The sequence below is a fragment of the Aquarana catesbeiana genome, linkage group LG01 (genome assembly GCF_042186555.1).
Source record: "Aquarana catesbeiana isolate 2022-GZ linkage group LG01, ASM4218655v1, whole genome shotgun sequence".
In the NCBI taxonomy this organism is placed as follows: domain Eukaryota; kingdom Metazoa; phylum Chordata; class Amphibia; order Anura; family Ranidae; genus Aquarana; species Aquarana catesbeiana.
The window spans coordinates 333,577,911-333,602,807 of record NC_133324.1 but is presented as its reverse complement, the minus strand read 5'-3'; the positions used below and the strand labels follow the sequence as shown (position 1 = coordinate 333,602,807).

The following is a 24,897-nucleotide window of genomic DNA, read 5'->3' as shown; positions in this document are numbered from 1 at the left end:
CCATACAGGTGCTCTTTTACCAAAGCACATTCGGTCCCAACTAATGCGTACCCAGGAGGACTATAGCGCTCAGCTACAACCACTGACCGCTCTATGGAAATCACCATACAAAGTGATGGATATTGGGCTGTTCTAACAAACCACAGCAGCAGTAAATGCTTTGCAATGAACATCCCAGTACCCCATAACCTATAATAATGAATACTGCATTAACCAGTGTACAACCAACAAGTTTTCTGATCCACCAGCCACGTGTAGACCTAGCGCCCTCCCTCTCCCTCTAGGACTCATCAGAAACCGGCGCCGGAAGTGACGCCTAAGGCCGGAAGCAGCGCTGAGCAGGCGGAAGCACGCTGCTGTAGAGGGGATTAACGGTGTTCCAGGAGGTGAACGGTACTCGGTACTACAATGTTTCTGCAGTTTTACCTGAACGAGCAAGGAGAGCGGGTGTACACTATGAAGGTGAGGAGGAGGAGAGTATATCGTAGAATAGTAGCTCCGGGTCTAACCCTCCTCCCCAGGGTTCATACAACGTGTGAAGGGCCTGGAGCTTCTCGTGTAAGGCAATCCTCACATCCGGGGCTCTGCCTGCCAGGTGTATTAGGAAGTATAGACCTCTTCTCATAGTTCACGTGCTATTCTGTCTGCCACTGCAGAGTGCACACATCACTGATGGCAGGTTTGTACCCCCTGGCGTACGAGTTGTTTATAGAGATCCTGTCACCACCCTGTGCCCAGCAAACTAACGTATCTCTAAACAAAGTGCTTTTTTTTTTAGGACAGAGTGGTTAGAGTTTGAACTGGGGAGACACCTCTGTTTGGCTTAGTGAGGGGAAATCCTAAATGTTGAAGCTGATAGCCAGGTTTTTGTAAAGAGTTTAACCGGTTCAATACAGGGCATTTTCACCCCCTTCCTTCCCAGACCAATGTTTAGTTTTCAGCGCTGTCGCACTTTAAACGACAGTTTCGCAGTCGTGCGACGTTGTACCCAAACAAAATTGATGTCCTTTTTTTTCCCCACAAATAGAGCTTTCTTTTGGTGGTATTTGATCACCTCTGCGGTTTTTATTTTTTGCGCTATAAACAAAAGAGCGACAATTTTGAAAAAAACACAATATTTTTTGCTATAATAAATATCCCAATTAAAAAAAAAAAAACACAAATTTTTTCCTCAGTTTTGGCCGATATGTATTCTTCTACATATTTTTGGTAAAAAAAAAAATCTCAAGCGTATATTGATTGGTTTGCGCAAAAGTTATAGCGTCTACAAAATACGGGATAGATTTATGGCATTTTTAAAAAAAAATTATTTATTTTTTTACTAGTAATAGCGGCGATCGCGATTTTTTTTTTTTCATGACTGCGACATTATGGCGGACGCATCGGACACTTTTGACACATTTTTGGGACCATTCACATTTATACAGCGATCAATGCTATAAAATTGCATTGATTACTGTGTAAATGTGACAGGCAGTGAAGGGGTTAACCACTAGGGGGGCGGGGAGGGGTTGATATGTTACCTAGGGAATGATTCTAACTGTAGGGGGCGGGGACGTACAAGGGGAGGAGACCGATCAGTGTTCCGCTGTACTGGGAACACAGATCGCTCTCCTCTCACCTGACAGGACGTGGATCTTTGTGTTTACATACACAGATCGACGGTCCGGCCCGGTTAACGGGCAATCGCGGGTGCCCGGTGGACATCGCGGCCGCCGGGCACACGCACTGGGTCCCGAGCAACGCGGCGGGCGTGTGCGCGCCCCCTAGGTGGTCGGGAACCCGAGGTCGTCATATGACGTCCACCCAGGATGGGAGATTCCATCTGTGGACGTCATATGTCTATACGCGGGTAGGGAAGTGGTTAAACAGTGGAAGACCAGCCTTTTTCAGGCGCTTATTGTTTACAAGTTTAACCGCTCAAGGACCGTGCCTCTTTTTGACACTTGTATGCAAGTTATTTATTTTTTATTTGCTAGAAAATTACTTAGAACCCCAAACATATTTTTTTTTTTTTCAGACACCCTAGTGAATCAAATGGCGGTCGTTGCAATACTTTGTCACACTGTATTTGTGCAGCGGCCTTATGAGTTCAATTTTTTTTGGAAAAAAATACACCTTTGATTTGAAAAATAAGACAACAGTAAAGTTAGCCCTTTTTTTTTTTTTTTTTTTATATTGTGAAAGATAATGTTACGTCGAGTAAATTGATACCCAACATGTCACGCTTCACTGCCTGCTCATGGAATGGCGACAAACTTTGACCCTTAACAATCTCCCAAATTTCTACAGGTTACATGTTTAAAGTTACAGAGAAGGTCTACTGCTAGAATTATTGCTCTTGCTCTAATGATCGTAGCGATACCTCACCTGTGTAGTTTGAACCCCATTTTCATATGTGGGCGCGACTTGCGTATGCGTTCGCTTCTCCGTGCAAGCTCAGCGGGACAGGGCGCTATAAAATTTTTATTTTTTTTTTTTTCTTATTCATTTTACTTTTTATACTGTTCTTTAAAAAAAAAAAAAAAAGTTTGGTTCGCTTTTTTTCCTATTACAAGGAATGTAAACATCCCTTGTAATAGAAAAAAAGCATGACAGGACCTCTTCAATGTGAAAGCTGGGGGCAAAAAGACCTCAGATCTCATATTTACACTAAAATGCAATTTAAAAAAAAGGAAATGTTTGTTTTTTTTGTGCTAAAAAAAAAAGAGAAAAAAAAGTGCCCTTTTTAAAGCGGAGGTCCACCTTAAAAAATAAAAGCCAGCAGCTACAAATACTGCAGCTGCTGACTTTTAATAAATGGACACTTACCTGTCCAGGGAGCCCGCGATGTTGGCACATGAAGCCGATGTCAATCGCTTGGCTGCCGCCGCCATCCTCGGTGAGGGGATCAGGAAGTGAAGCGTTTTACTTCCCGGTTCCCTACTGCGCGTGCGCGAGTCGCGCTACGCGTCCTAACTGGTCCCCGCTATCTCCTGGGGCCTGTGTGTTTCCCAGGAGACAGCGGGGGGGGAGACGGGAAGGGGCGTTACTCCCACGGAAGTCTATTCCCGGAAGTGGGTGCAAATACCTGTATTATACAGGTATCTGCACCCCCCTCCCCCTGAAAGGTGCCAAATGTGACACCGGAGGGGGGGTTCCGAAAAGTGGAGGTTCCATTTTTGCGTGAACCTCCGCTTTAAGACCATTGGGCAGAAGTGATTTTGCATCTGCCATTCAATGTTATGGAGCAGAGTGGGGGGTACCTTTTCCTCAATAGGCTCCATGTCTGAGGAGAGAGGACCCGATCCGCTTCGGTAGGCGACGGGAGGGCCCTCTCCAGCCCCCAATAAGTGATCTTGCGGCAAATCCACCGCGGGGCCTTCTTTTATCTGAAAGCCAGCCGATCACCGTTGTTGAAAATACCAGGGTTATGGCAGCTAGCTGCTGCCATAACAGTATTTAGCGTCAAAATACCAACGTACAATGACGGCGTTTTGCCCTAAGTGGTTAAATTAGTATTTTTTGCGAGAAAATTACTTGGAACCCCCAAACATTCATAATTTTTTTTTTTTTTTTTTTTTTTAGCAAAGACCCTAGGGAATAAAATGGCGATTGTTGCAATTTTATTATGTCACACGGTATTTGCGCAGAGGTTTTGCAAATGCATTTTTTTTGGAAAAAATAGTTTAACGACTTGCCGACCGCGCTGTTGCTGAATGACGGCTACAGGGAGGCCATCATATGATGGCCTCCAGTGGTCGCACCCACTGCGGGGCGTGGGCGGTGTGCTCTGCTGGTCACAGATTGCGGTAAAGAGCCAATCAGTGGCTCTTTACCACTTGATCAGCTGTGCCCAATCACAGCTGAAGATGGATGTAAATAAATGCCGGTTATCGGCACTACTTTCCTCATGCTGACAGCGTGAGAAGAGAGCGGAAAATGGCTTCTCTAAAAGGGACATGTGCACTGATTATCAGTGCAGTCTTAACAGTGCCCACCGGTGCTGCTAGTCTGTGCCCATCATTGTCACCTATCGGTGCAACCTCATCAGCGCACATTAGCAAATGAGAAAAATTATATGTTTGCAGAATTTTATAACAAACTAAAAGTTTTTTTTTTTTTTTTTTTTTTTCTTTCTGAATTTTTTTTACTTCATTTGTTTAGCAAAAAAAAAAAAAAAAAAAACAGTGGTGATTAAATACCACCAAAAGAAAGCTCTATTTGTGTGAAAAAAAAAAGTATAATTTCATTTGAGTACAGTGTTGCATGACCACGCAATTGTTATGTTATGAATAAAAAAAAAATACAATAATATACCCCAATTTTTTTTGTAAAATGTGAAAGATAATGTTAAACCGAGTAAATAGATACCGAACATGTCACGCTTTAAAATTGCACACAAGTGTGGAAGGCAACAAACTATGGTACTTATTGTTACTAAACCTACAAAAGTAAAATCAGTCTGTATATGCCGTAAAGAATGGTTGTTATACTCACGGTGGAACCTAAGGGGTTAATCCTGCGCATTGTGTAAAAAGGCTGTTGGATCCTGTCTTCTCTCATCCTCCCCTTCCTCTATAGTCCCCAATCCAACTGCTGATCCTTTGGAGTCACTCTACACATTCTGAGTTGGATGTGTTTTGCTAGAGTTTTTTTTTTCTTCTTGGGAGGGTGCATGTGATCAGCACAGGGCCAATCAGCACTGTCCAGACAGAGGGTCAGAGGTCTTGCAGCCTCATAGGACAGTTGGAGTGAAATGAAAATCCTCCTACAAGTTTTAAACAGACACTGATAGAAGTCTCAAGACTTTTATATACTGCTGATGAGAAAAGGTATTTAGCAGTTTAACCACTTAAGCCCCGGACCATTTGGCTGGCCAAAGACCAGAGCACTTTTTGCGATTCGGAAGTGCGTCGCTTTAACTGACAATTGCGCGGTCGCGCGATGCGACTCCCAAACAAAATTGACGTGGTTTTCTTTCCCACAAATAGAGCTTTCTTTTGGTGGTATTTGATCTCCTCTGCAATTTTTATTTTTTGCGCTATAAACAAGAAAATTGCGACAATTTTGAAGAAAACGCATTATTTTTTGCTATAATATCCCCAAAAAATATATTAAAAAAACCCTTTTTTTTTTCCTCGATTTAGGCCGATATGTATTCTACATATTTTTGGTAAAAATCGCAATAAGCATTTATTGATTGGTTTGCGCAAAAGTTATAGCGTCTACAAAATAGGGGATAGTTTTATGGCATTTTTTTTATATACTAGTAATGGCGGCGATCAGCGATTTTTTTTTTTTTTTTTTTTTTTTTTTTTTTTATTTATCGTGACTGTGACATTATGGTGGACAGGTCGGACACTTTTGGTGCTATTTTGGGACTATTCACATTTATACAGCGATCAGTGTGATTAAAAATGCATTGATTACTGTGTAAATGTGACTAGCAGTGAAGGGGTTAACCAGGATGGGGCGCTGCAGGGGTTAAGTGTGTCCTAGAGAGTGATTCTAACTGGGGGGGAGGGGCTGTGTGTGTGACACGACACTGATCACCGCTCCCGATCACAGGGAGCTGTGATCAGTGTCAGTGCCATTAGGCAGAATGGGGAAATGCTTGTTTACATCAGCATTTCCCCGTTCTTCCTGTCCGTGAGACGATCGCGGACACCGAGTCCGCGGGACCTGCGATCACACTCTCGGCCGGGACGCGCCCGCAAGCCGCTTCTTAAAGGGCAACTTACAGGTACGTTAGTATGCCTGTACGTGCCCTTTTGCCGCAGTATATGTGCGTGAAGCGGTCGGCAAGCGGTTAACTTTACTAAAATAATTGCATTTCCATGTACTGTGGAAGACCAGATATAGTGAATGCACAGTCCTGGGTTTAGCAACACTTTAAAAATCTCCATAGGCAATGCTTTAAATGCCTTTACAGGTTACCTGTTTAGAGTTAGAGGAGGTCTAGCGCTAGTATTCTTGCTCTCGCTCTTAACGTTCGTGGCGATACCTCACACATGCTTCGCGTGAGCACGGAGGGATGGGTGCGCTTTGTAAATAAAGTTTCTTATTTTACTTTTTATTTTTACACTGTCCCTTTTTAAATTTTTTTTTTATCACTTTTATGCCTATTAAAAGAAATTTAAACATCCCTTGTGATAAAAAATACGGATGACAGGTCCTCTTTATGTAGAGATCTAGGGTCAAAAAGACCTCTTTACCTTTTTTAAAGCAAAAGATGACTCAAAAAATTGTACTTCCAGCCTTGACCGCAAGTGACATCATGATGTCGCTCGAGTCCTCCAAGACCATAGAGGTTGATCAAAGAGTATCTACTCTTTCATCACCTATAGAAGCGGCTGGCCGGCAGCGTCGGGCCAACTGGCGGAAAACACATGAAACCCGAGAACATGTCCACTTCAGAAACTGTTCCAGCGGCTTATGAACTACTCAGCGGTTTCATGAGATATCCAGCCTCTGGCTGCAAAAAACTGATACCGGTATTATGGCGGATATCTTCAGCCATAATCCCAGTAAACCACTTGCAAACTCCACCTAGAGTTTAAAGAGTTCACCAAAAACGACCTATGCAGTTAAGGGGTGTTTGTAGATAAAAACAAACTGCAGCTTTGACCAAAGTTGAATAATTCCCTAGCTCTATAGGTATAGGCCGTTTATGTATTTCATGAAGCCTGACTGGGAAAATCCTAGGACACTGCTAAGAGACGCTCACCTTCACCATCACAGGAGTGAGCTCTCAAATGCTGAGTTCAGAGCTATTGCATTAGGGGGGAGAGAGCATGTGGGGGGTTTAAATCCGAGAAAGAGCTAATTTCTTTGATGGTCAACAGTAATGATGGGCTCAGGCGTGTTCGCAGATCCACATGCCCGAGCCCGCCAGGAAGCTCACACTGCACAGCGCTAAACGCAGGCAGTGAGACATTTCCCGCTCCGCGGCTGCAGAGATCGGAAAATGTCTCACTGCCTGTGATTAGCGCTGTGCAGTGCCGACTTCCTGGCGGGCTCTACATGTGCGGTTGCGAACTTGCCTGAGCCCATCCTTAGTCAACAGTAACATTAGGCATCTCTTAGCAATACCCTAGGAGTTTTCCAGTCAGATTTCAAGAGGTAAATAAATGGTGTACACCTATAGCAAGGGCATTATTCACCTCTGCAGCACAGTTTGTTTTACAGATGTCCCTTCTCTGCATAGGCAATTTGGTATAGGTGAACTATGCTTTTCAAAAGTTTTAGACCAAGCTACTACAATCTATTACCTGAAGGTATCAGCTACATACAGTATACAGTACTGTGTTCCAGCAGCAGTACAGAGACTTCCTGTTCCACTCCTGGGACAAAATTGAGTCAGATTGAGCGCCACCCACAGGGAGCTTTGTATTCTATGAATGAATACAAAGCCTCTTCTGATTGGCTTAGACATCGTGACCTCATCTGCCCACCTCTTTGCTATAGTAAATAGGACTGGATTTTGTTCAGGGAGCAGGGTGGAAAGTTCCCGTTCCACTGCTGGAACACAGTGCTGTATACTGTAGACACATGTATGTAGTCACTGCAACTGTTAGGGTCCTTTCACACTGGGGCGGTTTGCAGGCGCTATTGCGCTAATAATAGCGCCTGCAAACCGACCCGAAAGTGCTGCTGCTTTCATTCCAGTGTGAAAGCCCCGAGGGCTTTCACACTGGAGCGATGCGCTGGCAGGACGGTAAAAAAAGTCCTGCTAGCAGCATCTTCGGAGCGGTGAAGGAGCGGAGTGTATACCGCTCCTTCACCGCTCCTGCCCATTGAAATCAATGGGACGGCGCGGCTATACCGCCTCTGCAGAGGCGCTTTGCGGTGGTTTTTAACCATTTCTCGGGCGCTAGCAGGGGGTAAAACCACCCCGCTAGCGGCCGCATACCGACGGTAAAGCGCCGCTTACAATAGCGGCGCTTTACCGCCGCCGCCCGCCTCAGTGTGAAAGGGCTCTTAAGGAATTTGTTTCACCAAGCTTGGTCCAAACGAAGTATTTAACCCCTTCATGCCGACAGTACGCAGATATGTGGCTCACTGGACTGAGCTTTTTTTTCCCCTGTGGGGCCGCATATATACATATCTGTCTTTTGTGCTCAGAGACCAGGGTCTCGGGGAGACTTGGGTCCCGTATTAACAATTGGGACCTGGATCGCCTGGTTCCAGGTCCCCTGATCACTGCGATAGCCTTTTATTGGCTATTGCAGTGATCAGTCACTGTGGATCCCACCCCTGTGTTTTCTCTCTGAATGAAGGGGAGAGAGATGCCTTGTATACCTCTGTCCTTGCGGTGAGAAATAAATAACTATATCAAGGTTTGCTCTAGATCAGTGCCACTGTTAGTGTTTGGGGCAATGGTCAGGGTCAGTATATTTTGGGTGGGATTTTTTAAAATTGGTGTCTGTGTTTTTAGGTAGGATTAAAAAAAATCACAGCTGAAGATGTGGGTACAAACGAATACTAACATACACATATGTGGTATCGCTGCGATCGCTAGGAGCAAGAGAATTTATTTTGGTTGTTCTTTGGTGGTAAGTTATTGTAGAAACACGAAATATACAGCTACATTAAAAAAAAATCTGTTTTGGGCAAGTTTTCCTCTCATAATAAAAAAAAAAAAAAAATCAGGAAATATTCATTACTATTTACAACCACATTAAACCCCATTTTGTCCTGAAAAAAAATAATCCACCAGGGTACACAAAGTAGTTGTGGTGATATGTACAGTTTTACTAATGCATGTCAACATTGCAAAATTGTGCTTGGGCATTACAATTTGTGTTACCCTTAGGCAGGAAGGGCTTAAATTTCACAAAAACCTAGAGATAGGCTTTAAAGCTGTCCTCAGAACAAAAGGAGAAATCAGTTTCAAGGGCAGCTGTCTAAAAGGTTTTCGGTTAGTAAAGTCCAGTTTTATCTTTTACCTATAGGTAGGCCTTTAACAAGGCTTACCTGTAGGTAAAGTGAATATATCCAAAGTGTGCACTGTATAGGATGTATTCCAGTGTGTAGCAGCTGGTGACATCACCGGCACATGTGTACTGGGTACATTTAAGTATGCTGTCCATTGAAAGTGCTGTGCCGTGATTGTGACTCCCCGTGCGCATACGCTGGGTTGACGTTACTGCAGCTTGGCCATTCAAATAGCCAGAGCCAGCGAACCCGGAAGTAAGACCGGGTGAGGATGTAAACCCTGTCAGCAGTGACAGTTTTGCTGGAGGGATTTGTTCTATAGGTAAGTTTGTAATAATGTGCTAGTATGCCTTTAATACTGGCACATTATAGCATAAGCCTGCATGTGGACTTTTTTTTATTTATTTATTTTTGTTATTTCTTTGCCAATTTTACTACCGTTTTTAAGGAAGAATTTCAGGTATAGATTTTTTTTTTTTTTAAACATGGTTACATTGGACCAATACAACAATGTATATACCATACATGTGGGATGACTAGAAGACAACGCTACTCCCATGATCTCCACTTGCTTCCAGGTCTCGTGCTGAGCATTTCCTGCCCTACAGGACACCACTAGATTAGCTGGACATACGTACAAAGTGTTTTTTGGTGGATAACCCTGCAAAAAAGTTAGGGGGGTGGGGAAGAGTTAAAGAGGAGCTTCAGTCTGGGCAAAAAAGAAAGTAAGTCAGCAGCTACATATACTGTAGCTGTTGACTTTTAATATTAGGACACTTACCTGTCCAGGGATCCAGTGATGCCAGCACTCCGAGCCGATTCATCAATTGGCTTTGGGTGCAGGTGCCTTCAAGCTTCACAGCTAGCTTCCTACTGTGAATGTGCGAGTTTTGCTGCGCTTTCTGAATGGTCCCATCGTTTTATGGGACTTGTGTGTGTCCCAGAAGGTGGGGGGTAGGAGTAGGGGCCCAAGATACTCTACCCAGAAGTGGGTAAAGTCCCCCCCCTCAAAAAAAAGTGCCAAATGTGGCGGGGGGTGCAGAAAAAGTAGAGCTCCGCTTTGAGTTCAACCTATAGTAAAAAAAAAAATCAACTTGTTACTGTAATGGTGTTAAGCACTGCAGGCAGAGGACATTTTATCTTTGCAAAGACACAATTTATTTTGTGATTCACCTTTTTTAACAGATCGGAGAACCTGTGCTTTGTCCAATGAAGATGCAAAGTAATAGATTCCTTTGATAGCCCATCCTGCTCATATCTTTCCCATGCTAACTTATTGTCCTGATGGAAACCTGATACAACGTCCTTTGAAAGTTTTGGGTTGGAGCTTACACAGGCTTTAAAATCCTCTGCTCATTCCGACATGAGAGCACTCAATACTCCACCATGGGAGGACGTTACATGCTCCCTCCATACCCAGAAATACCAGGTATTTATAACAAGGTGTTAGAGAGGGAAAAATAAGAATGAGAGGAAAGTAAATATCGGCAATGGGGATGAGCTATCAAACCTGCTATTTTACCCAGATTGGGCAAAACACGGGTTTGCATTAAAGATTGGATTGGCCTGGTGCCGGTATGAGTGACAAGGAGAAAAAAAAAAAACAAGCCCTGGTCTGATAGTCTTATATACAATATACAACTATATACAACTCAAAGCTTAATTTGAATAGAGTATACCTGTCAATATTGTAGACAAACCGAAAGTGATGTATTTGCCTAGGAGCAGGTACCACAAAATAAACTGCACCAACCCATCCTTCAGATCTGGCTTACAAAACTTTAAGTTTACATGGCTAGTTTTTTAAGTTTGCCTTTTCTTCCCCTTCAATAGAAAGTATGTCCAGCTGGCCAGCCGACTTCTTCAGCACATCCTGCACGGTTCTCCCCGGATGACAAGTACTCGCGACACCGCATAACTATCAAGAAACGGTTCAGCCTACTCTTGACACAGCAGCCAAGACCTGTTTTGTGAGCCTTGTGAAAACAAAAAATGGCAGTCGGTTGATTTTGGCAGAAAGACTAATGTCTGATGGACTCAGAAGGATCAAGGATTGCGAATTACTTCACTTTGTGGATAAACCTAAATCTCCACTGTCCCACGTATTTTTTTTAAGATGTTCAACCCTTTGTGTTAATAAATTCGTTTAGATTTTTTCAATCTAGTAAAAATGTGGAGGAAATGTTTTTTATTTGCATTGTACATTTTCAGTTTAAACTAATGTTGCAACAAATGCAGACATACTAATGTACCGGTCATTATTTTTACATGCTTTGAGCATGAACTTGTAAATGTGAAGTTAAAAAGGTGATCCAGCTAGTATAGTTACTGCTCAGCTGTGCTGTCTACTTTATATCAAAGTAAAAAGCTCTATTTACTGCTTAAAAAAAAAAAAAAAAAAAAAAAAAAAAAAATATCATTTCTAGAGAGACTGACACCCTACACTTGCGTTTTTTTTTTTTGGGCCCTGCCACAGTTTGCACAAAAGTACCACAGTCATGACAGCACTCTGGTCTAGGGGTTGGATGTTGGGCCTGAGCACAGGGAAAATGTCACATGCTCCCCCATACCTGAAAGCACCCTTTTGGTCTGTAAGCTACCAATAAAGTGGTTATGGCTGTTTGATAAGTACAAAAAAAAAAATCCCTGTTCCTCCTGACAGAAATCCAGTGAGCTCATAACTTCCTGTGCTCTCTGCTGCACAGCCTCAATCAGTATTATCAGCCCTTTTTAGTTCACCTCTGAACTTCAGAACACTTCGCCCTTATGTTATTGAGATAAGAAAAGGGCGGTATTCTGTAATCCTACAGTGACACTGCTGTTCCTCTATAGTTAGTGGCCCTAAGACAGCATGTTATTGGCAGCATCCTCAGGTAAAACTAAAGGGGGGGAGACAGATTAAGGAAAACAAATGCAGCCACCACATCTAAGAAATGGAAAGCTGCAACATTGTTATCCTCCTAGCTGTGCTGTGAGGCAAAGTTGTGTAAATTTCAGGAATGGATCGATAGAAATAAAAACCATTTGGCAGGTAAAACTGTTTCATCTGTGTATTTAGTGCTTTGCTTAAAGTTCAGCTTTTAAAAAAAAAAAAAAAAAAAAACAAACAAAAAAACTCAGTTTTGCAATACCACAAACTTCCTTTAACCCCTGTGATTGCCATGATGTATTGTGTACTTCCTTATCTAGCTAAGAAAGGAGACCAATTTGATGTTTGAAATATCCTTGCGAAACAAAACCAGAGAAATTCCGAGCTCAACTTGCCGACCAGCCTGCAACCAACCGAATTATCCTGTCTAACAATATGCTTTAAAAACAGGGGTTTAGTTTGCACACATTTGCAAATAAATGGGTAAGCTACAGAGCCCTGTCAAGGCACCCCAGTATTTTCTGTAGTCCTAACTTGTAAGTTTTGAAAGCCTCCACAGTGAAAGCACATGCATTCTAATGGATAGGCAGAGGGCAGGTAAGCCTGGAGGGAGCCCACCCCTTCTTCCAGGGGCACACTGGACACATAGCACTATGGCAGCAAAGGTGTCCAGTGTGTCATCTTACCAATATACTGTATCAACAAATGCATTTGATTGTACTGTTGAAATATCCTTGCCAGTCAAAGGGATCAAGTAGAACTCAAATATCAAAATATACAGTTGTAGTATATGTACTGTTTTCCCTGACTGTTATTGTGGTCAGAATTAATTTGTAAGTCAGACTTCAGGCATCCCTTGATAGAAAAGCTTTAATTTTTGGTGAGATCCTCCCTGTGGGAACAAGTCTAAAGGGATGCAGACTCAGCAGATTTCCTCATTAGAGCTCTGAAGGGCACAGCTGAAAGATAATTATGAAACCCCTCCCATTAGAACCACTCAGACCAGAGGGGATTTCTTTAGAATAACAAAAGGTAGGAATCTGCAACAAAGGTTGTTATAATCCTTGCAATGTACTGTACATAGATCACCCAGAGGGGAATGTTTTTCTCTAATCGTCTTCCAGGACAGCCATGAGACCTAGGGCTCATCCTACAAGGACAGGAAACACGTTAACCCCCACCAGATAAAAGGGCGGTCCTCCAGGCCCCATGTCAGTATTAGTGTTTCCTACGGGGGGGGAGGGGGTAACATGTTTCCTGGAACTGGTTCCCCTAGGTCTCATGAGCGTGGCTCCTGTGGCGATTTGGGGTGGTATTCCTACCTCCTTATGTCCCAGAGCGGCACATCCACCGGGGAGTAGGTTTGTGGCTGCTGTCCCTGCTGCTGTGTGCATGGGGAATGCCAGCACCGTGGTGAACGTCCTGAGCTCCTGTCCACGAGCCGCATGGCAGCAGTCGGCTTGTATTCCCTGCTAAACAGCCTGGCTGGAGTGTGCAGTGGAAGAGAGGAAGACACGTCCGTGGAGGGTCGGAACTTGTGCGAAGTATATGGCAGGGTCACTTCCGGGGCGTGTGACATCAGCGGGCGCCGGAGATGCTAGTTCCGGCCTCTAAACAGCGTGAACAGGGAAGCTAGTGTTTTAAAAACGGTGAAACCCAGCAGAGGCTGCTGACCACTACAGGGGCTGGATGGACTCCTCTGCGATACCTGCTCAGGCAGTGGAAGCAGGCCCTAACAGCAGCACCACACAGGTAAGCCTGAAGTGTATTTACTTGCTTGCACATCCTGTGAGTGTTCTCCCCCTTGTAACCAGTAGGGACTAGGTGAAGGGGGCACATTTTACTTTTCTACTGCACTGGGTGTTATGGAGTGTATGTGGCGTACAATTCATTTGGGTCATTTGTTCTCTTGCAGGCCAAGACTCAGGAGAAGGCCCAAGTGCAGCCACCAAAAAGGAAACGTGCGGTTTGCAGAAACAAATTGAGCTTCTCATGGAGCAAAGCAGTTTGCCGCACCTGTATAGGCAGCCTAGTTAAGGATGACCCGGTAGGCTCCTGTCAGAAAATGCTGACTTCTGTTAGAGATGAGCTTACGTCAATGTTTAGCTCATTTCAAACTGATAAAATTCAAGTCCCCTCAGAGAGTAAAGACTGAGGCTGAAGCCGGATCTACCCATTCTTCTCCGGAAGAATCCGTGTCAGATTCAGGGCCCAGGGATAAGGAATACGCAAGGGGCTCGAGGTATAAGTTATCATTGGAAGATGTAGATGACTCATTAAAGGCTATTTATATGACACTTGATATAGAAGAGAAGGTACAATTGTCTAAACATGACCTTATGTACAAAGGTTTGCATAAGAAGAAGGCTAGAGTTTTTTCCCGTATATAGTTCCCTTGATACTATCAAGCTGGAGTGGGAAAATCCAGAGAGAAAACCTTTCTTTTCCAGTAACCTAAAAAGAAGGTTTCCATTTGAAGAGGACACAGCACAGCCATGAAACAAAAATCCTAAATTAGACTCGCCTCTTCCAAAAGTTAAAAAAAACTCGGACCTAGCGTTTGATGATATGGGCACGCTTAGGGATCCGATGGATAAAAGAGGAGATATCCTTCGTCACAGAGCCTGGGACTCAGCCATTGGGAATCTTAAACCAGCTCTGGCCTCCACTTGTGTAGCCAGCAATTTAGAAGTATGGTTGACACAAAATAAAACACACTTGTTGGCAAGTACCTCTAGAGAACAGATTCTGAAATCTTTTCCTCTCCTCTTTTGTACAGTGGGGTTTTTGGCTGATTCTTCCACAGAGTCGGTAAGAATAACAGCTAGGACCTCCGCCTTAGTGAATTCAGTCAGAAGAAGCCTATGGCTTAAAACCTGGTCAGGCAACGCTGCTTCAAAGTTACGCCTATGTGATCTTCCCTTAACAGGCGATCATCTTTCTGGCCCAGGTCTGCAAGAGATGCTGGAATGCACGGCCGATAAAAAAAGGCCTTTCCAGAGAATAAGAAAAAGCCGACAGCCAGAAAGTATTTTCATGGCCAAAGTAGGCAGCAAGGTCCTAGAGAAAGGGACAATAGGCCGAAAAAGCATTGGACAGGGCAGAGGTAGAGGGGGCAACTTGTTTAACTCTCCTCAACAACACGCCAAGCCACAGTGACTTGTGTCTCCCAGTGGGAGGAAGATTGAGGGCTTATCCCCCACAGTGGGTAGCAGTCACGTCAAGTTCATTCATCCTGAACCTACTGAACAATGTGTATAGGCTGGAAATTTCCTGCCAGCCACCAGAGCAATTATTTGTCGCCTTCCCTCCTCACGGTTGTGTAAAATCTAGGACCCTGGGTCTCCATTTGGAGACTTGATAGATCAAAAGGTCCTGATCCCAGTTCCCCGGTCGGATCAGGGCAAGGGATTTTTCTCCCATATATTTGTCATCAGGAAGCCTACAGGAAAATATAAGCTTATCCTGAACCTCCGTTCTCTAAACCGTTCGATCAGGTACAAGTACTTTCATATGGAGACGGTGTTCTCAATCAAAAACCTGCTTTACCCATACTGCTTCATGACCACTTTGGATTTGAGGGATGCCTATCTGCACATCCCTATTCATCCAGCCTTCCAATGATTCTTGAGACTAGTGGTCAAGATTGGATCAAAGATTCGGCACTTTCATTTTCAAGCCCTCCCCTTCGGTCTGTCCTCAGCCCCACGCATCTTTACAAAGGTGTTGGGAGAGGAGCTGGCTCCGCTAAGGTTAAAGGCAATAACTATTATTCCTTACTTGGACGACTTCCTAGTGGTGGCGGAGTCATACCAAAAGATACTAGCGGATCTCCAGACCGTACAGGACTTCCTTCAATTTCTAGGCTGGTTAATAAACAGAGAAGTCTTCCTTAATTCCGGCCCAGAAAGTGACATATCTGGGATATGAATTTTGCTCAGTAGACCAGAAAAAGGTCTCTAGAATGATGCAAACAATGTCAGCCCTACAGACCAATCAGTCGGTCTTCCTGAGAGAAGTTTCAAGAGCAGTGGGTCTGATGACCTCTTGCTTTCCCGCAGTGCCATGGACAAGATTTCATTAACGCCCATTACAGCTGTTTCTGCTAAGGTACTGAGACAGAGAAGCAAGTTCCCTGGAATCAAGGGTCTTGTTACCCTCCAGGGTAAAAATAAGCTTGTGGTAGTGGAGGACGCACCTTCACCTAACGAGGTCTACCATGTTCCATTCCTATATCCCAGAGGCTCACGGATGCGAGTTCCTGGGGATGGGGAGCCCATCTCAGCAACACGATGGCGCAGAGAGAAAGGTCCTCAAGGGAAGCAAGGGCTTCATCGAATCAGTGAGAGCTTCTGGCGGTTCAGAGAGCCTTGCAGGCATTTCAGAAAGCGGGGGTCACAATCTCCAGATTCTATCCAACAATATCGCTACTGTTGCATACCTCAACAAACAGGGAGGTACAATGAGCCGGATACTTCAATCTATCGCCCAGATTTCATCATGGGCAGAAGGAAATCTAGCCTCAATTACAGCAGGGACACAAAACTATCTGGCAAATTATCTAAGCCGCTACCCGGTATCGCGAGAGACAATTGGTCTCTTCATCCCGAAATCTGCGGGTCTCACCGACAGATGGGGATGTCTCGAAGTGGACCTGTTCGCGGATGGGGACAATTGTAAGACAAAGAAGTTTCTTTTCTCTGAACCCAGCAGATTAATTGTTGGGGATCGATGCTCTGGCGAATCCTTGGCCATTCAGCCTCTGTTATGCCTTCCCGCCGATCAGGCAAATTCCGGAAGTCGTCCAGAAGTTTCTTCTTGAAGAAACAGATCTTATTCTAATAGCCCCTTTTTGGCCCAATAGACCAAGGTTTTCCCTGTTAAAGACTGGTCTCAGAGCCTCCACTGATTTTTCTGACAAAGTAGTCAGGACTCTGATAAATTGCAGAAAACCAGTCACTAGAGCCATATATTCCAAGGTCTGGAAGAAATTTAACGCATGGTTATCTGAAAACCAAAGATTAACTCATGATGTTCCTTCAATTTTGGAATCTTTTCAAGAGGGTGTCGACAAAGGTCTTTCAGTTAGTACTTTGAAGGTACAGGGGGCAGCTATTAGTGTTTTTCTCCAATTTTCTCTCCTGGAAAATCCCACTATAGCTAGATTCTTTAAATCAATTTCTAGGTCCAGGCCAGTAGTGGTTAGAAGTTATCCAACTTGGGACCTATCGCTGGTGCTTCAAACTCTGGTAGAATTCCCTATTGAGCCCCTAGAGGATATTTTAGTTAAGTTACTCACCTTAAAAACAGTTTTTCTTGTGGCAATTACCGCAGCTCATAGGGTAAGTGAGTTACAGGCCCTTTCAGTGAGGGAGCCTTTCCTCACAATTTTTGAGGATCGGGTTGTTTTGAAAACTGATCCAGGATTTCTGCCTAAAGTGGCCAGTACATTCCACAAATCCCAGGACATTGTACTGCCAACCTTTTGTAGTTCGCCAAAGGGCGACCAAAAAAGAAAATTTAGTTTTTTAGACGTGAGAAGAATTCTTCTCGTCTACCTTGAGGTCACCAAGAAGCATTGTTTGTCTTCTTTTCAGGAGCACACACGGGAAAGAGTGCATCTAAAGCCACCTTAGCTAGATGGATAAAGCAAGCTATTTCTGAAACTTACAAAATTAGGGAAGTTCCTCCGCCTTTTGTCACTGCGCACTCAACAAGAGCCTTGTTTGCGTCTTGGGTGAGAGGGCTGGAGCCTCTCCGGAACAAATTTGCAGAACTGCCACATAGTTCAGTTTTTTGACCTTCATTAAGCATTATCGCCTGGATCTCCTATCTGCTCAGGAGCAGATGTTTGGTCGTAAGGTCCTTCAGGCAGTTGTCCCTCCCTAGACTGGTAATTTGTGGCTCATCGTCTCATGGCTGTCCTGGAAAACGCTTAGAGAAAATCTGAGATAGTCTTACCAGTAACTCCTTTTCTGGGAGTCTTCCAGGACAGCCAGATTCCCACCCGGTTTTGTCTTAAGGTTATGTGTATTATGCATATGTTTTACAGGGACGTCCTATGGTTCTCGAGAATACTGATATGGGGCCTGGAGGACCGCCCTTTTATCTGGTGGGGGTTAACGTGTTTCCTGTCCTAGTAAGTGAAGCCCTAGGTCTCTCTACACTGTCCTGGAAGACTCTCAGAAAAGGAGTTACCGGTAAGTCTAACTCAGCTTTTTTTCCCTCAACAAAAGTGGAGTTACGCTTTGAGGTAAACGTTTTCAATTTCCCTTTGTGAACGGTAAGAGAGGGGAGAAGAGATCAGCGCTGTGCACGGCTGCATCTATTCTCCCCTTACTTCCTCTTCACACAGCATTTGAGAAGAAGCAGGAGTCATTGGTATGTAGCAATTGAAGTCAATAATCCATGACAAGAATATTTGATCTGGCCCAATAACTCAAACATGATAGCCTTGACTCGTAAAAATTTAAATTCAACCTATATTGTGAAAATTCTTAGGTAGCACCCTGATGTTTAGGCAGGGTTGCTATTATATTTATTTGCCAAGTGATAGTTGCCTTGGCCAATTGATAGGAGGTCAATTGATTTCACCCTAATTCTGGAATTGCTGCACTTCTCTCTCCTGTCAATAGATGGCTGGGTATCTGGTGGCAATAGATAAGACAAGAGCATTGCAAGGACAGATTAGGAATGAATGGGGTGTCTCAGCCAATGGGCAGGGATTTTCTTGGGTCCCTTGGCCTGCTGGGAGAGCCTATTTATTTGGGTGGAGTCAGGTGATCGGGGTTCTGTGCCACCAGGACAGCTGTCTGGGTGGATGTGTGTTGTATTGCCCTGGGCTGCTAGGCCAGAAACCTAAGGCCTACCCCGGGGACATCTGGCTGCTAGGCTATCTGAGAGCTTATCCAGAAGTAGTGCAGGGTTGGGATAGCAGGCTTGTAGTCCAACCAGAAGTAATGGTTCTGCCGTCCGGGGAACCTGTCGTGGTCAGAGGTAGAGGGGAAGCTGTTGCCACAAAGGGACCCTCCACCTCGCTACCGGTGACCACAGTGAGTGAGCTGAAGCAAGTACCAGAGCAGACTTCTTGCCACCCGGGGACAGTGAATAAGTAGGAAAGCATCAGCAAGTGCCAGTTCAGGGACCCAGCTGGACAGCAGAGGTGATGCTTGTGGAGTGCCAAGCCAGGGACCTAACGTGTCCGCAGGGGTAAAGCTTGAGTATCTGTGAGTGCCAAGCCAGGGACCCAAGGAAGCGGGGTTGATGCTTGAGGAAGATACTGAGTGCTACAGTGAAAGAGCTCAGGGGATCCAGTAGCTAGTGGATCTGAAGTCTAGTGAGAGAAACTGGGAGCTCATTGAGTGAAGACCCACAGTGAGTGAGTGCAGGGTAAAGAGAACTGTTCGTGTTGCAGATAGTTGAATACCTTTACCGTTAGTAACAGCTACAAGATTGTTGCCATAGAAGAAAGCGGTCCTACCTATACAGAAGTGGTGTCCGGCTGGAGGCCTTCACCTGTATAGCTGTCTACCTATAGAAGTCTTGGTGTCTGCCAATTAACATTGCATCTACAAAAGGGTGTCCTGGCCCTAATCCTCTCTCCCACAGTTCTGTTTAAGAGACAATAAATCTCTTTGAATGAAGAAGTGTCTGGAGCCCAGCTGTTCATCTTGCATTACACCCACCATGCCTTGCAACCCACTCTACACTGAAAGATGTCAGCTGTCCTGGACTCCAACTCTGGAGGTCACCATTGGGCTTCAGGGGCCCCAGGACTTTGCTACACTTAGATTGCCATTTTGAAAAAGAGAAAAGAACCGAGAATGTGCACAGACCTAGCACAGTTAACACCCCCCCCTTTTCTTTTTTTTCCTTTTTTTTTTACTATGAAGAATAAAACTACACCAGTACCCACAAAAGGATGATGTAAGAATCACTTATAGATTGGATCACAGTTAAGCTTGTACTCCATAGCTAGTGGTGTAAAAAAGAGGACTCTCCACAGAACCAAAGATGTCATATGGCTATACAGGTGGGGTGCCCCTGCACCAGTCAAACACTGCCTCTTGGGGAAGGCCTCCTATGCTGACGGCAGCTGTACACGTCGCCTGCTAGCTACTGAGAGCTGCAAGTCCTGCTTCCAGAGTGGCTTCTACAGGAAGTGCTCACTCCAAGTGCAACTGTTGGGCAATCTGATCAGCAAAGAGGTTACTATGGCAATGTGTTTTGGGGGTATATTTGAAATTGCTGATTGCTTACAAATAATGTTGATCCAAGGGCGTTTAGTTGCCTACCTGGGAACAAGATCAGGAGATCTGGCTTTCCTGTGACTTAATTTGCCACATGCTTGATATTTGGACAGTGACTCAGATAGTATTCAGACCAGAGATTGTTATATAGCTAGTATTTAAAAAGGAGGTCCAAAAAATGATTTGCTTAACTTCTTCCTGCTGGTGCCACATTGATATGTGGCAACATGAAGGTAGACAGACCTCAAGGCTAAGTTCACCATTTAGAACATGTTACACCTGTATTTTGGGTGTAGCATGTTCTAGTTCAGTGTCCCCTCAGTGTGACTGAGGGTGGGTTTCTCCCTGCAGACACTGCCACATTTTGAAAACGTCATACAACTGTGTCATTCATTCACAGGAATATGTGACTGAAAAAACTGCAAGTCCTGCTTGCCACCGTGGCAGACATGCTTGTAGTTTAAGGCTGGGTTCACACTGCCGTACGGAGCGGCTCACAGCAGGGGTCTGGTGCGTTCCTGTTCACCGTTTCAGGTCCGATTTGGAACTGAAATGGACCAGAAGATGCACAGGACTCCTGTTCAATACACTCTGCAGCTGCCCCGGAGCTGTGTAAACCAGCTCCATTGGAAGCCAGTCAGAATCTCCTAACATGCGAATTGGATGTGGAGAAATCCGCATCCATATCGCAATAGTGTGAACCCAGCCTAAATGAACTGCAAGTACCAGGGGCATAACTAGAAATAGCAGGGCCCCATAGCAAAATGTTGTATGGGGCCCCCCCTGCAAACAGCCTCCCCCCCCCCCCACAGCTGCCCTAGTGTCAATGCAGCGTGACCTGTGCCCAATACAGCGTGACCTGTGCCCCCTACAGCGTGACCTGTGCCCAATATAGCCCCACCTATGCAGAGGAAGAGGCAAACCACCCGGATCAGCAGAGAGCGAGATTGCCTGCTGTAATAGCTTTCATTTGAATTTCCTGTCTTCCCGGGGGTTAACCGTCACATAGCCCCACCTCATGGCCCGACACCTTTGATGACGTCACATGTCCCGCATTGGATCGGCATTCTGTCTATCAAAGGCACCGGGCCAAGAGGTGGAGCTATGTGACGTGAGCCCCGGGAACACTGGAAGTTCTAATGAAAGCTCTTACATCGAGCAATTCAGCTCTCTGCTGATACGGACAGCTCGCCTCTTCCTTTCCTCTCTGTTCCCCTGGCTGGGAGACTGTGCCGGCGGTGCTCTTATCCTCACTGGGCCCCAATCGGCTGCGGGCCCCATAGCGCCCGCATGGGTCGCTATGGTGGTAGTTACGCCCCTGGCAAGTACCCTGAGCAGCAGGCTTGTACTTCATTTGCAATGCCTTAAGAGATATGGGCACAGAGCTAGAGGAAATGTGTGCAGGAGCCCGTCATTTCACCTGAAATCTGCTGATCATGGGTGCAATGCTTTGCAGGTATTGTCACTGCACTCCAATAACAGTAAGCCATGCCTACCAGCCTGCAGCATCACAGGCTATTTAAAGGGCTGGCGGCAAAGGTATGCTGCCAAACATGCTGAAAGTTTTACTTTGGTTTGCATACACTTTAACTGCAACTCCACCTCTCCCATTAATACCCACCATTCCTTCATTCCCGTCACTCCATTCACCTATGGGAGTAAAGTGAAGAAGCCCTGTGTGTGCGCTCAGAGCTACATCGACATAAGGGCTCTCTCTCTGCCCCCAGATAAGGACTTTGAAGCTGGGCAATTGGCCACTCAGGAGACGTTTTGCTTTATTATGTGAAGATGCCTCTTACAAGCAGAAGCAGATGTACTGAAAATTTCACTTTGAGCCCACATGTGCAAAAGAGTGGCGGGTGATTGAAAGGTATGGTGGTGCATGTGACTCTCACCTTCCCTCAAGCCTACCTAATCTTTTGTTCATTCAACAACCTTTAGTTTATATGACTTTAAGACTTAAGATAAGATTTAAAGATACCAATATGACCTTACTGTCAGTGAATCATGCAGAAGTCACCACTCCAGGTCTCTAACACTGCAAATATGATTGGGTGCTGCTCCAAGGAGCCCATCTATACAGAAAAGGAGAAGCCAAACAAAGACATTTGATTCAGTCAATATTTATTCAGCCATTAAAGCAATGCAGTTTATCTCCGCCAGGAGACCCTTCCCTCTCTAAGGCTCCATTCACACTAGCGCGTTTTTTGATGCATTTTGCATTTTGCAGAAATGCATGGGAATTTTTTAACATGGGTTCCTATGGAACATGTTCACATCAATGCCTTTTTGTACCTCTGCGTTTTTGGAAAGGGTCAGGGACTTTTTTTCATGCAAAATGCAGCGTTTTGCATGTAATAGAATTCAATGGACCAGCATCAAAAACGCAAGTGCAGCGTTTTTGCAGCATTTTTACAGCGTTTTTGCTGCGTTTTTGCTGCGTTTTTGGCTTTTTTTTTTTTTTTTTAGACTGTATACAGTTAAAAAAAACTGTAAAAAAAAATGCAAAGCGCCGCAAAAACGCTGTAAAAACGCTGCAAAAACGCTGCTCAAAAACGTGGCAAGCATCACAAAAAAAACTCCAGAAACGCTCAAAAGCAACATGCATAGATGTGAATCGAGCCTTGATTCACACCTATGCATTTTTAGTGCTTTTTGCATTTTGCAGATTTGCACCACAGAACGTGTTCCATTGGAAACCATGTTAAATGGACTGTAGTGCAAATCTACAAAATGCAAAAAGCACTAAAAATGCATAGGTGTGAATCCAGCCCCTACTATTCAATAGAAGAGGATGTGTTATATTGGGCGGCACAGTGGTGTAGCAGTTAGAAGGGTCGCTGGTTCGAATCCCAACCATGACACTACCTGCCTGGAGTTTGCATGTTCTCCCTTTGCCTGCGTGGTTTTCCTCCGGGTACTCCGGTTTCCTCCCACACTCCAAAGACATGCTGGTAGGTTAATTGGCTTCTGTCCAAAATTGTCCCTAGTATGTATGAATGTGAGTTAGGGACCTTAGATTGTAAGCTCCTTGAGGGTAGGGACTGATGTGAATGTACAATGTATATGTAAAGTTCTGCGTAAATTGACGGCGCTATATAAGTACCTAAAATAAATAAATAAATATTTCAATCCAGTAACTAAGTTTGTGCAGGGGGAAACAAGTTATGGGCAGGACATAAAGAGATCTAAGAACATTGCTTTTACACGGTCATTAGTGATGTCTCTGCCACCACACGGTCGGAGCCGCAGGAGGAGCAACAGTCTGCATGGGGATGCAGGAGAAACTAATACTAAATCCTATATGCACATTATATCTTCTGGCTCTGACTTTATTCAAAGTGTATTCAAAACCTTAAATATGATGGTAAAGATTTATCCCAGGGGTGCCCAACCACTGGCCCGCGGGCGACACCTCTGATGTGGCCCGCAATGTCTTGCTCTGAGATGGCGGGTTGGCAAGCCCAGATCGCAGGTTCCTGACCCTCCATCTCCGAGCATTAGTGCGAAGAACGGAGCCGCCGCAAGAGGAAGCAGAGCCAATGCTTGCTGTATAGCGCCGACTCCTTCACAGGCGGAGTGATACCAAATGTACTCCGCCTGTGACAGGAAGCATCGGCTCTGCTCTCTACTGCAGCTGCATGCTTCTGTCACAATTATGCTCGGGGATGGTGGGTCGGGACACAGGAACCTGCAATCTCGGACAGCAGCCACCAGTACCATCCACCAGTATCAGTACCAGCCACCAGTATCAGTACCAGCCAGCAGTACCAGTAGCAACCAGCAGTACCAGTACCAGCCAGCAGTACCAGTACCAACCAACAGTACCAGTACCAGCCTGTAGTACCAGTCATCGGTACCAGTACCCGCCAGTACCCACCATCCGTACCAGTCATCAGTACCAGCCAGCAGTATAAACCAGAAGTACCATTACCAGTCAGAAGTAACCACCAGCAGTACCAGTACCCACCATCCATACCAGTCATCAGTACCAGCAAGCAGTATAAACCAACAGTACCAGTACCAGCCAGCAGTACCCACCAGCAGTACCAGTACCCGCCACCAGTATCAGTACCAGCCAGCAGTACCAGTACCCGCCAGCAGTACCAGTCATCAGTACCAGCCAGCAGTACCAGTACCCACCAGCAGTACTAGCCAACAGTACCAGTCAGCAGTACCAGTACCAGCCAACAGTACCCACCAGCGGTACCAGCCAGCAGTACCAGCACCTGTCAGCAGTACCCACTGGCAGTACCAGCCAGCTGCAGGAATCCTGAGGAAGAAGTGAAGATTGAGGTCAGTTGAGGAGCAGGTAAACTACTGTGCATCAGTGTGAAAGCAGCCTTAGGCCCCTTTCACGCGATCGGTCTGATCGGGTCTGACTGTCTGTTTTTCAGGTGGACTCAAACGGACTCTCCATTCACCTCTATAGAGCGGCAGATGTAAACAGACTTGTGTCCGTTTACATCCACCAATCTGCAATCCGATCTCCTTAAAAAAAAAAAACAGAAGAAGATCTGTCCCCTTCTGTCTGGGCGGATCGGAGGGCCCTTAGGGTAGAGTGGGTTGCATCCGTGTCTGCTCTACAAATGCAGAGTGGACACAGACCTGCCATCCCCCCTTTATGCTCATTGTGGCCCACGACTGGTTACCAAGTCGATAAAGTGGCCCTCGATCCTCAAAAGGTTGGGCACCCCTGATTTATCCTATGGCATCCAATATTCCTATCCCTATCCAAGTTGTACCCCCCAATAAAAAAACAAAAACAAAGCTCACAAAAGGAAAGGATGTATGAAGTCTGGCAGTGGGGTGATTTGGCGGATTGTTTGTTACTAGCTGCAACACCATGGCTACATGTAT

General features: G+C 45.1%; 1 protein-coding gene across 1 annotated transcript; it reads left to right on the top strand.

Moving 5' to 3' along the window:
* Window positions 1–282: 282 nt before the first annotated feature.
* On the top strand, window positions 283–11,090 carry NOP10 (NOP10 ribonucleoprotein). Its single transcript, XM_073631478.1, has 2 exons — window positions 283–462; window positions 10,753–11,090. The coding sequence occupies exons 1-2, from the start codon at window positions 409–411 to the stop codon at window positions 10,891–10,893; spliced, it is 195 nt and encodes a 64-aa protein (XP_073487579.1). The 5' UTR covers window positions 283–408; the 3' UTR covers window positions 10,894–11,090.
* The last annotated feature ends 13,807 nt before the right edge of the window (window positions 11,091–24,897 follow it).